Genomic DNA, 13,060 nt, shown 5'->3' with positions numbered 1-13,060 from the left:
TTGTTATGCAAATATGACTGCCGACTCTATAATGGAGGTTAGTCTGTCATCACCTCACCCTTGAGTTGTGAATTACCGTAGATGCAACGATGGCACATTATGCGCTGATATGCTCAGATGTGCATGGCACAAGGTGACCAGATCAAGTTTGAAAGTTGGCCTTGGTTACAACTGTGCCAAGTCCCCCAGACGTCGTATGCGCATATCCGTGAGCTTCTACTTGGAGGAACATGTGCTCAGCTGCCGAGCAGTTTTCGGCCTTGCCAAACTGCCAAGGCTGCAGTCACCACCAAATGTAGTCTATTACCTCTGGCACTCGAGTTAATTAAGTGGCAGCTGTATCTGGGGAATTATACGACTGAATTGGGCTCGGGTGGAGTTCTACGTTAAACCTCATCGGATAGTGACCATCTTGAAAATCTTCGGCCCGAGGGCGATGAGAATACAGGCTACCTAGGTTGGTAGAGCTGGAAATAGCTGGCTTGGGCAGGCCGTTGCCAGTTCAAGACAGTCTTGCCTTGTTCCAGAGTCCTCCTTCTCTCCACGCTCCACAGCACTTTTAGGTGCGTCACCAGTCTGCTTGAGTAGTTGAGTACAACTTCTGATGGCGATGGTTCTGGCGTGTTTGGCTAGTTGATGAAGCCTGGGGCATCTTTGTAGGAAGTGGTGTGCTTGCCTTGCGCAAGAGTCTCGCGAAACTCGGAGACTGGGGGGTCCAGCAAGACATCTGGATGTGGTATCCATTCTTTTTCTCGACATTCAAGACGTTTTGTTCTTCATGCTCGAGCTTCCTCGCGCGTAAGATCACGAGTAATGATCTGGTACATAGTGAACATGACCCCTTTGATATCAATCCGGGCCTCACTGTATCCTATCTCACCGATTCGAACCGAAAAGTTGGAGTCGAAGATCGTCAAGGAATCCGTGGTGTCGCTGATGAGGAGATTGCGAGGGGCCACATTTTGATGAGAAATACCGAGACTCAAGATAGGCTCATAAATAACTGCAATTAGCTGGTGGAGCTATTTCAGCTTGAAAACGCAAGTCTTATTCTCCTCAAGGGTCTCACCGGGGATAATGCAGTGGTGAACCCAACACACCACACCTCGATCTCATCCACGACGAGCCTGTCAAAGAGCACTATATGCGGATATTTCGGTAAACATATCTATAAGTCCATCTCGTGCCATATATAACCCAAGCGTTAATATATAAAGTAGCAGTTGAATACAAGCTGTGCTCTAGTAAGGTCCTAAGCAACAGTAGGAGTCTCTGGGTAAGACTTGCCTTCTTCCTTGACTCCGGAGGCTTCGGGTATCTGGCGAGGTCTACCAGTAGTTCAAGTCTATCAAGTTCCTCTTAGTTTAACCTTAAGATAGCATGGATTCCGTCCGGACGCTGAGCCAGGTCGAGTGAAGGTCTGAATAATGAAAGGGACAGAAGGTATTATCATCCTCTGGGTCAGTCGACGTTGAAATCAATGACCCTGTTTTGAAACCCGGATCTTGAAAAAGTCTGGTGCAAGATCGTCTACGTGCTTCCAGGGATATCCAATCGCCGGTTCTGCTGATTCGATCTCCTCGTCCTCAATAGTAACCGATATAAGGCGACGTTGATCCCAGCCCATGACGTGTCAAGTGCTTGGGCCTCCAAAGGAAATATTTCCGCTAGGAGCGAATAATCTCTCTTCTGACTTCAAAATTGGTTATAGAAGGCCGTTTTCGTGAGGGTTAGTTCAAGGAAGAGGCTGGTGAGGGTCAAATAGAGATTCGGGCGAAGTCAGTACTAGCATGACTCAGAGGCTTTCTCAAAAAGATATTTTGGAAGAAAGAAGGATTCGATATGGCTACGACAGTGCGATGGCGATGTAGAATGGTAGGTAATAGACGAGAGAAGTTTGGGCGGCAAATGCGTCAGCCTCAAGAACGCCTTTCAACTGACTGGAAGTTCAACTGGGTCCGCGGGCGCCCAATGATGGTTAGTACTCGAGGGTCACAGACTGAACCCGAGTACAGCGTTTCCTAAGTGCCCGTGATGTTGAGGTTTCGACATTCCCCTATCTTGTCGGGGTGTTAATTCCCCAATGCGGTTCGTTCAGGCCTTCTCTTGTTGGACCTAGCACTCGTGTGTTGAACGGCTACAATGTCGGAATAGCCAGGCTCTATATCAAATTTCTCGACCGATAGCCCTACCTGGGATGCTTTCAGGACATTGATCGACCGAGGAGATGCAGAACGAGAAGGGAAGAGGCCGAGACCACCCACCCTGCCCTCTATACTACGCAATAAAATTGCACTTGACAGGTGCGGCAATTTCACTCATCATTAAACGAAATCTGAATGAGACTAGTAGTTTGGGGAGATGAGCCTGTCACATTACCTGCGCCAACGGGTCGGTGGATTTTGTTGACGTATTTCTTGAGAAGGGGGCTAACATCATGGCCACAAACAAGAGTGTATGGGCACCCCTAATTGAGGCGTCAGCTGGCACAGGGGGCCAAACGCACGATTCAATTGAACCTAACAACTTGGAAATTTGTATGCCTAGAGGAAGCAATTGCAGACTCCAACCAACAGACAATGCAATGTAGTTGGATTTTCAAATACTAGGGAGCTATGCGGTCTTTAAAGGCGAAGACGGTCTGGACTCTCTCCCTCTCCAATCACGCATTCAACTCTGCAAGACACCTAGGATTTTCCCTGAAACCTTAGACTGCTGAGAAACAGCTGTAGATGATTTTGCGAGAATTACATGACAAACGGAATCATATCTGGAGATTGGGAATCGAGGATGTACGGAGCCATGTGGGTAGATAGACAAACGGCAGTCTTTAAGATACCAAATAGAACGTCTAATCGCACACACCTTTTGATCCACGCCCCGCTGGCTTTATCGGCAGTCCAAGATTCGTCGCCCAGTTGCACTCCATGTTATCCTTGGTGGCATCAGCTCCCCACTGCAGCGGAGAGTGGAGCCATCGCTTAAGTATGGTATCGCCGAGTTTGGCCGCCTGGTCGAGTTTGTAAGATCATTAGTGTCCATTACTTATTGATTTTTTAAGTTATGAGTACGGCTATCTAGTAGTTACTGGATGAGGCAAGACTGGGAACTGACCAAGGCCGTTGAGGACCACCCACCATTATGCATGATCCCAACGTGGTGGATACAAGGAATGAGAACGTCCGATGGAAAGTAACTGAGGCTGTCCACCATCAACAATTATTTTTGGAAAGGTGCCAATGTCTGCCACCACAGCTACTCCCAGGGATGGACATCGAACGAACGGGAATCGAATCGATAGATTCATTCGATGCCAAGTCTTACGAATGTCGAATCGAATTTCTTGGCATTCGATTCGATGTCGAATCTGCGGCGTGCCCATTCGATTCGCATCGAATCGAATGTGACATGTCCTGTTCGATGTTCGAATACATCGATTCGAATGTGGGGCATCCTATTCGACATTCGAACCGTACAGGTCACCATATGATTCGACATCGAATCGATCGCCCCCACCCGTTCGATCGAAAATCGATCGATTCGGTCGAACAGAGAGACGCGATGTGCGAATCATGACCAAGGGGTGGATTCAGCGCGATTCGCAGACGCGTTAAGAGGCCCCTGGCACTCTCCTCGACGCGAGAAGTGCAACGCGATCAACACTGACAACAATTCATCTTAATGCTAAGATGTGTTAGCAAGTACATAACATGACCCTAAAAGCCCATAGCATACTAGGTACCCTGCAACTACAGCAATCATCCCTGTCACGACCCTGTCTAACCGCCCCCCAGCCCGGAACGGATTAACGCGCCGGCCACCGCGAATTGCCAACAGGTTTACCAGTTGGGAATGACTCCCATGGTCACAATCCCGACAAACAACCCACCAGCAGGTGCTTTACAGGAATGTAACGGACAACCCAATTTAATCTTGTAATAAAACACTGAGTCGGTTTCTATGAGGAATATATATTTGTCGCGTGGGGGGTTGAAGTATGAGTTATTGTTGCTGTAAAATACAACCTCCCAAGTTAGGAGGTACCAAGGTCGTCATATAAAGTAGGTGGGGCTTACAGTAGTTTTTAACGCAGGAGTATAGGGTATGTTTGTCCCAGTAACAGGCCGCTATACAGAGAGGGGGATCACCAAAAACACGCCGCTTTTTCTGCAGAATAATAGGAAGGAAGCAAAAAGAAAAGAAAAGGAAACCAAAAAAAAACTGTCTCCGTATTTCTCTCTACTAAAAAGTTTTTACTGATGCCAGCTTTGGCATGATCAGATGAATATGTCCGGCTCGAAGTTTTCACGCATTGGCGAGTATGGGATTCATGATCTTCCTGCCCCCCTCTTTAACTTTTTGGTTGTCTCGGGGACCTGCGCCTAAAGCCAGCTTTGCCTGTGAACCGATGTACCAGCGACTTCACAGGTGCATCCACTTAGAGCCTCAACTTCAAGTCCCCACCGTTCCGCCCCCTCACGTGAACGGTTTACGAAAATCTCAAGAATCCATTCTGAGTTGACGCCAGATTGGAATGAGCACAAATGCAAAGCCGGTATGGGGACTTGGCTGAGGAACGGGATGGCTTTTTTTCAAGGTTGGCCCGTAGTGATGCGTCTGTGCTTGTGGCATGAGCCAATAGGAGCCTCTGACGCAAGTGGAACAGGGAATATATGGAATCTTACCCCGCCGTCTGTGGACCTAATCAACGAGACCCCGATTTGGCTGGTTGCCAAGTACTGAGAGCTTGGTGGAGCGGCACTTGGGAGAATCTCCGTACACCAATGGTCGGAACAAAGTTTGGCTTCTTACATACAATGGCGGCTTCACGCGCGACTCTCTCGCCTTGGGCGCGCCAGGTCGTCGTTCGCGCTGCTCGCGAATGCATCATTAATCGCACAAGACTTTGCATGTTTAGCGGCAGTGGAGATGTCGCGAATTTCGCGTTGACGACAAAATGGGCGTGATATACGCGTGTTATTGGCCTCAATGCCTGTCCAGTCAGTGATGGATGGATGGATTTAAGTTGAGCCTCAGTGCAGTCTCAATGGCTTCCAACAACCTCGACCCACGCGACCCATCTGTCCGACTAGCTAAACTAACTGCATCATGATGTCCTCCGAACCATTCTCTTTGAGCCCTTCGTCCTGGAATCAACCAGGTGTGATGGAGCGCGATGAATTCTCTTCTTCGCCAGCCGCCCCGTCTCCAGGAACCTCGTTACCAACGACGCCATCGCTCCGTCCTCGCGGGACTGCCGCCGATTTTATTCAGGTCGATTGGACACTCTGGGGCCGCCAAGAGTGGGCCAAATGGCCCGGATTCGAGCGTTATACTGGCGGCCAAGACACGAGGGCATGGTGGCAACAATATGGGTATCGCGTTAAGGACCGTTCCACCTCGCGGCAGGGAAATAAGCTGAAGTGGATCTGCGCCGACTGCTTTGCCCGAGGTTTCAAGAAGAAGTCGGACTTCTGTTTCGTCTGCTCGACAGGAGTCGCCATCAGGAAACACCTACTCAAAGCCCACGGGATTCTTGTAAGTGTGTGCCTCTCATCTACGGTTTGATAACGTGCTGATTTGGCAGGCCCCGAACAAAGTTGCCAGCCCCGTGGGGGGCTCATTTCTAAATGACAGGACCATCACCGACTTCATCGATGCCGACTTCAATAATCCCCACGACCAGTTTCTTCTCAGCAAGCTGCGTGGAAGATTCAGCAGCAAAGGCCTCCGAGTACTCCTCCTCGACTGGATTACCTACCATAACCTGCCGTTCAACATTGTCAATACCGAGCGGTTCCAGCGGATCCTTCTCTACGGCAATCCCCTCCTTGATGTGACCCACATTCCCTCTGCGAAGACGCTGCTTCGCATGCTCGAATCCGAGTATAGGGGTGCCGTTGGGCCGGTAACCGAAGTATTGCGCAGCGCTCGATCCCAGATTCATTTCTCCTTCGACGGTTGGACATCCAAGTCGTACACTTCGTTTCTTGGGATCAACGCTCAATTCATTGATAACCACTTTGTCCAACACCGAATCCTCCTTGGGCTTCGACCTCTCTCGGGCAGACACAACGGTGCTTCACTTGCCGATGAGGTCGCTGATACGCTCGCATTCTGGCAAATCAACGACCCGGACAAGGTTGGCTACTTCACGCTGGACAATGCTGCCAACAATGACACCTGCATGGACGATCTTGCCTTTGAACACGGCTTCTCAGCTGAAGAGCGACGGATCCGCTGCGCTGCGCATATCTTCAACCTTTGCGTGCGGGCAATGCTATACGGTTCGAAGCGAGAGAACTTCGCGGCAATCATCGCTGCCGATGGTGACGATCAAGATGACGATGAGGAGCTAGTTGATCAAGCTATCGACGAGGCCCTGGATGTAGAAATGGAAGACGGCACGGATGAAGACTTTGAAGCGAACACTGCCGTTGGTATCCCAGAAGAGGACTTCCTATCATCCCACCCAGCCCCGGAGGAGATCAATGGAGCCACTTTCAGGGAGTACAGCCAGAACGGCGCCCCAGGAATGCTTCACAACATCGGGATTCAGCTGCGAGCGACTACACAGCTGTACGAGCAGTTTCTTCAGTCTCAGCGCAAGGAATCCGGCCATGAATCAACACTTCACTGGGTCTTCAACAATGCCACCAGATGGAACTCGGATATGCGGATGATGGAGAGGGCCCTTCGTCTCCGCCCGGCTCTCAATACGTTCTTCAATGACGTTCAGAACCGTTGGGAAACTGAGGGTCTTTGTGACAAACCGAAACCGGCAGTTCTGCAATACCGCTTAAGTGCGTACGACTGGAAGGTTATCGAGGTGCTTGTCAAGCTTCTGAAGCCTTTTGAAATCGCCACCAAGCAACTTCAGGGCGACGGTATTCCCGACGCGAGGTCGACTTGCGGTAGTTTCGATGAATACTTCCCTGTCTTCGAGATCCTACTTGACCACCTCGAAGGAGCTATCGAAGGCACAATCTTTGAAGAAGTTGAGGATCCAGTGAGCAAGGAGAAGAAGGACGTCGAAGTCGCCATCTACGACGGGCTCGATAGCAGAACCCGTAGATTGCTCAAGGTCTTTATCAAGCTCGGATGGAAGAAGCTGCACAAGTACTACAACTGTCTGACTAGCGCAGCTTATGTCGGCGCTGTTGTCTTCAACCCGGCGAAGAAGTGGCGCCTTCTCGATCAACTGTGGTCTCGAGTGCCTTCTCGTAAGGCCAAGGGTTGGCGATTAGAGTACGAATCCCAGCTCTTGGAGATCTGGGAGAGTTACAGGGAACGCGAAGTTGACTACGAAGTCTTCGCTACATCTGACGAGGCCTCAATGGATTACATTGAGCGGAGACTTGCCAGGAGTGTAGCTGGGTCGCCATGCGCCCAGGGTTCGTCCTTGGCAGTGTCCAGTGCCCGCAAGAGCACCCGAAAGACGAAACACACGACAGCAGGAGCGACTGCTGATGACGAATATGCTCGGTACTGTGCTGAGGATGTTGTCAACAGTCACCACTACAGAAGCAGGCCGATTGACTGGTGGAAAATCAACAGGAATCGGTACCCGCGACTGTCTCTGATGGCGGTTGATATGCTCACCATCCCATCGTCGTCTGCGGAGAGCGAGAGGACATTTAGCAGTGCAGGACGTATGACGGCACCGTTGAGAAGTCGGCTGAGGAGGGAGATAGTGGCGATGGCTCAGTGCATTCGATCATGGAGTAAAGCTGGGATCTACACGCCTTCACTGCCGCTGGTTAGCCTCAGTGATGATCAATGGGTTGACGCACTTGCGTCGCTGAGGGGGACGAGTGACATTTAATCTGCCTAGTACCTGCCTTTGCACAATTGACGATGTTCTGCGATGTCTTATCTGAAGCCGTGATACCTTCTAAACCCGCTCTGCACCTCTCACCACTCTTCTGTCGGGGTATGACGGCATGACGGCCTGGTGATGATGACGACGGTCCATTTGGTTCTAGGTCCTATTGGTGTTTCGGTCTCCGCCGGGATTAGTTCTACGTTCGATCGAGTTCGAATCGAATTCGATCGAATCTTGGCATTCGATAGATATCGAATCTACGGAAGACATGTTCGATTCGAGTCGAATCTACGGCACAAGAATTGTGGCGCGTTCGATTCGATACGAATCTGCGGGAGATGTGTTCGATTCGAGTCGAATCTACAGGACAAGAATTGTGGCACGTTCGATTCGATACGAATCTGTGGGAGATGCGTCCGATTCGATTCGAATCTACGGGGTCACATTCGATTCGAACGCCAAGGCTTGGCGTTCGATTCGATAGATTCGTAAGATGTCCATCCCTGGCTACTCCCTTGTGGCAGGCCTTACCGCCATCCTGTGGATAACCGAGAGGATAAACTCAAGAATGGTCCAGGGAGTCAAACCATTCGGCTTCTCCGAAACCATTGGGGAGTGCACGTTTCTGTCGCCTAATCAGGGTGAACCCTTCTGGTTCTAGCTCCAGAGATTGGCGCAATCGAGTAGGCGAAACCGATTGGCGTTTTCAACCATTCACTTTGACCAAGGTGCCTTGCAATCGGAGCGCAAACTTAGAATCTCGCTTATGGTTAAGAGGGAGAACATTTTAATACCTTTGATTTTGACAGCCAGATAGATTACGGGGAGGAAGGAATAGAAATTAAAAGAAGTGAGTCTGGTGTTGATTCGCCTTTTTCTTTTCTTTGCCGTTCATGATGAATGTGCCATCGAGGTTGTGTTGCAGATACCCTAGAGCGCTGGTGAGTCTCGACGGAGATGGGTTTGCCATATTTGGAGAGATGTGGGACAATTGTTAGAGTTCTGAAAGCATGGTAATCTGGCTTTCTTGGGGACAATGATACCGTTCTGTTGAGATAGTGGCCAGCCAGGATGGCCCACGCAGATGACTCAATTGAATATCGTTACCAGCGCTCGGATGTACGGCGCCGGCAGGATCAGTGCAATCAACAGGGCTTACGGTGGTGAGGGACCGCTTCTTGATAACGGTGTCGAGTGTATTTATTAGCACCGGCCAGTCCGTCCATGAAACGATATGGTGCTGTGCCATAGGAGCGACCCATGAGAGCGGCACAGATAGATGCGGGTCTGTCCCTGTGACGGAAGCTGCATGTTCGGTAGTGGTGAGATTTCACAGTCCCTAATCCACAATCCACAATCCACAATCCACGATCCACCGTCCATGCGCCCTGAATGAGGACTGATAAGCATCATTCATCTCGTGTGAGTCTCCCGTAAAGCGGCTTATCAGGTGTATCTATCGGTGGGTTGGCCAACGCTGTGGAGACGCACATGGGTCGCTTGCAATCCTACGGAGAGAAGCTTTGCCAAGATTCGCCAAGACGGTTCGGGCTGCCCGCATCGCTGTGGGGCAGATCGACGGTCCGATGGGGCTGAACAATGGGCGGGTTTAATCCGGATTTAAAGGGATTTAAAAAGGGAGGCAACAAATGGCGACGACAACAACAACAACAACAACAGGCCACGGCACGGCACTCCACTCCACTTGGATCTGTAATAAGTTAAGTGATTCATTCCACTGCGGAGGACGGATAAGGGCTCTAAGTTAGTGCGTCGGGAATTAAGGTTGTATTATCCCTTCTATTACGCCCGCACAGGGTAATGGTTCCTAGGTTGACGCTCCATTCTCTCGTAATGCGTAATGCGTAATGCGGTCCGGGGGGGATGCGTAAGAGCGCAGAAGATCCCGCCCGCCCTTGGTTAGGGTTATGGCGATTAGGCTCGGGCGTTTATGGAGGTCATCTTGCAGGGTGGCATTGTCTAATCCTTGAATCCGGCCTGCTAACTTGCTGAGCATGGTGTTTTGGGGTGGTGTAGCGCAGCCTCATGAGCGCGTGGCGCCGTAGATCCCACGAGCTAGCGGCCCTCGGTTTCATCATCCCCAGGACGGCGGCCACTTTGCTTCCAAATCCTCCGCCCCCGTGTTCTCACTCGTATATTCCAGATTGTCCAGGCTGTACAGGCTCATGTCCAGAAGACCTTCCTCTTGTGGCCAGCAATTTGTACCATGTTGGCTGACGGTAAACTCGTGACGCGTAACAGCATCCCCCTTCGCCCCACTTAGAATCAGCTTCACACTGCTCGAGATCCGTCTTCGGAGCACCAACAACAGCATCCTGCACCACCAAACGCCGCCCCTTATCTCTCGTTAATGGGAACGTGCCTGTCAGCGGGGCTTCGTCGGGCGGCCTCGCGTGTCTGTACCCCAGGAAATTCGAATCAAGTTGCGTGTATGTTCGCGCCGGTGGGCCCGGCCAATCCACCGTGTGTTTTGGTGTGCCACTTTTTCCGGCCAGGGACTTGCCGCCTTATCCGTGGAAGACTTCTCGAAGGCCAGATACCATTGTAGCTGTCATTCGTATTACGTCTTTGGGCTTCCCCATACTCGCTCACCTTCCGCATTCATTCAAGACTGCCATTAAGGGTGCCTATCTGCTGAATCCCCGCAGCGCCGCAATGGCACCTGGCGAAACACTTATAAGAACTTATACCTGCGTTGCTGCGCCGATCTCTCCTCGAGTCCCCAGCGCCGTCTCAATCCAGCCAATTTGACCAAGTCTTGGACTTTCGAAGCTACAATGGCCGACATCGAAAGCAAAAGCGAACCCGTGGTGGTGAACCCGGACTCCCGTAGTAGCGAGGAGAAGGGAGCTTCCAGCGGCTCCATCACCAAGCCCGAGCTGTCCTGGGCCACTCGCAATGGACTCAACTTCGCCTCGTTCACGGCCCATCAGGACCATGGCTCCGGTACTGTGGAGCTGGAGCGGACCATGAAGCCTCGCCACCTCAACATGATTGCCATCGGAGGCAGGTGAGTAACTTGCCAACCACCCCGAAAGGAGTCAACATTGCACAACACAAGACTCGCAAAATGTAGAATCTTCTTACTGACCGTCACAATAGTATTGGTGCTGGTTTCTTCGTCGGTAGTGGTGGTGCCTTGAACACTGGCGGCCCTGGCTCCGTGTTGATTGGTTTCCTCATCATGGGTGTCATGATGTTCAACGTCGTCTACGCTCTGGGAGAGCTTGCTGTCATGTACCCTGTTTCCGGTGGATTCTACACGTGGGTGATTGATGTTTACCCTTGAGCTTGCTTGACTTACTAACATTGGAAATTAGTTACGCCAACCGTTTCGTCGATCCGTCTTGGGGTTTCGCCATGGGTTGGAACTATGTGATGCAGTGGGCTTTCGTGTTACCACTGGAACTGACAGTCTGCGGCACTGTTATCCAGTACTGGGCACCGGATACTAGCGTCGCCATCTGGATTAGTGTAAGTCATCATTGCCAAGCCCACACGAGCCCTGTCTCGAATAATTGAAGTCGACACTAATCCCCTATAGGTTTTCCTGGCCTTGATCATCATTATCAACATCTTTGGTACCATGGGATACGCCGAGGAAGAGTTTTGGGCATCTCTGCTCAAGCTGTCAGCTACAATCATCTTCATGATCGTTGCCGTCGTCCTCGTTTGCGGAGGTGGTCCCTCCGATGGTCTGTACCACGAGTATTGGGGCGCCAGGCTCTGGTACGACCCTGGTGCCTTCAAGAACGGTTTCCGAGGCTTCTGTGGTACGTGAGATATTTTAACCCAACCTACGAGTGTTTGCTAATTAAAGATATCCAGGTGTCTTCGTTACCGCCGCCTTCTCTTTCAGTGGCACCGAGCTTGTCGGCTTGGCGGCTGCCGAGTCCAAGAACCCTGCCAAGGCCCTCCCTAGTGCTATCAAGCAAGTCTTTTGGCGAATCACCCTCTTCTATGTCCTCGGTCTCCTCCTTGTCGGATTCTTGGTCGACTCTACCGATAAGCGCCTGTTGAACGCCGGAAGCGATGATCCCAGCGCCTCCCCCTTTGTTATCGCCATCGCCAATGCTGGCCTGAAGGGCTACGACTCTTTCATGAACGTCATCATCTTGGTTTCCGTGCTTTCCATCGGTGTGTCGTGTGTGTATGGTGGTAGCCGTACTCTCGTCGCTCTTGCTCAGCAAGGTTACGCCCCCAAGTTCTTCGCCTTCATTGACAAGTCTGGTCGACCCCTACCCTCGGTTGCTTTGATTATTCTCATGGGCTTCTTGGGCTACCTGAGTGTCGACGGAAACGGTAACACCGTCTTCACCTGGCTGCAGGCTCTGTCAGGTCTAGCAGCTTTGTTTACTTGGGGCTCTATTTGTCTCTGCCACATCCGGTTCCGACAGGCCTGGAAGTACCACGGCCACACCCTGGACGAGATCCCCTTCCAGGCCATTCTCGGCGTTACTGGCTCGTGGATCGGCCTGGCACTGAACGTTATCATTCTTATCGCTCAGTTCTACACTGCCATCACCAACGTCGACGGCTCCCTTGGCACTGCTGAGGGCTTCTTCGAGTCTTACCTAGCCTTCCCCGTGGTCATCCTTTTCTACGTCGGTGGCTATCTCTGGAAGCGGGAGACCTGGCTGAAGGTCAGTGAGATTGACCTTGACACTGGTCGTCGTGAGCACGATTGGGATTCCATCCGGGCATTCCGAGAAGAGCTGGCCGCCGCACCTGCTTGGAAGCGAGTGTTGAACATCGTCTTCTAGTTGGATTCTGACTACTTAGAAACTACCTGGAAGTCGTTTATTGTGTACCATAGTTAGAATTTTATTGCTTTCTTTTTAGCATGAGAGCGTTTAAATAGATACCTCAAACCGAAACAGCACTATTTCAAACACCAGTGATTGTCTTTTATGCATTTCGGCTTCTTGCTTCCTTGGTGCTTTAGCTTCATTCTGCATTCAAAAGCCTCTTTCCACAAAATTACGCCACCCCTTGAATTGTAACAGGGCATCCTCTGAACGTGGCAACTTGAAAAAGCGACCAGAATGCTTGCAATAGTGACGGTGACACTCCAGAATGGTGGTTATTGGGCCATTTAAAGGCGAATTCCAGAAAGACTAACTTAGGCAATTATGGAGAGGTAATATTATGATCTTTGACTCTGAGCTTTAAATGCCATTTGAAACCTGCTGCTAGATTGGACTCTTGGTATTT

General features: G+C 50.9%; 2 protein-coding genes across 2 annotated transcripts; one reads left to right on the top strand and one right to left on the bottom strand.

Moving 5' to 3' along the window:
- Nucleotides 1-449: 449 nt before the first annotated feature.
- BGZ61DRAFT_491319 (uncharacterized protein) lies at nucleotides 450-1,627 on the bottom strand (the record flags this gene model as incomplete). The annotated part of the gene is made up of 6 exons (XM_046250414.1): nucleotides 450-616; nucleotides 809-1,013; nucleotides 1,070-1,168; nucleotides 1,232-1,252; nucleotides 1,288-1,358; nucleotides 1,486-1,627. 6 exons carry the CDS (start codon nucleotides 1,625-1,627, stop codon nucleotides 450-452), a joined length of 705 nt encoding a protein of 234 aa, XP_046108542.1.
- Nucleotides 1,628-10,418: 8,791 nt separating this feature from the next.
- On the top strand, nucleotides 10,419-12,793 carry BGZ61DRAFT_445197 (amino acid permease/ SLC12A domain-containing protein). Its single transcript, XM_046245048.1, has 5 exons — nucleotides 10,419-10,856; nucleotides 10,949-11,110; nucleotides 11,167-11,320; nucleotides 11,391-11,619; nucleotides 11,675-12,793. Exons 1-5 carry the CDS (start codon nucleotides 10,624-10,626, stop codon nucleotides 12,607-12,609), a joined length of 1,713 nt encoding a protein of 570 aa, XP_046108541.1. The 5' UTR covers nucleotides 10,419-10,623; the 3' UTR covers nucleotides 12,610-12,793.
- Nucleotides 12,794-13,060: the final 267 nt, after the last annotated feature.

This window comes from Ilyonectria robusta (assembly GCF_021365365.1).
Source record: "Ilyonectria robusta strain PMI_751 chromosome Unknown BGZ61scaffold_4, whole genome shotgun sequence".
NCBI classification, from domain to species: domain Eukaryota; kingdom Fungi; phylum Ascomycota; class Sordariomycetes; order Hypocreales; family Nectriaceae; genus Ilyonectria; species Ilyonectria robusta.
This window is presented reverse-complemented; position numbering and strand designations above follow the sequence as displayed.

Coding starts and splice junctions, on each gene's coding strand:
- BGZ61DRAFT_445197 (XM_046245048.1), top strand. CDS start 10,624: ATGGCCGACATCGAAAGCAAAAGCGAACCCGTGGTGGTGAACCCGGAC. Junction 10,857..10,948: donor ATGATTGCCATCGGAGGCAG/GTGAGTAACTTG, acceptor CCGTCACAATAG/TATTGGTGCTGGTTTCTTCG. Junction 11,620..11,674: donor CGGTTTCCGAGGCTTCTGTG/GTACGTGAGATA, acceptor AAAGATATCCAG/GTGTCTTCGTTACCGCCGCC.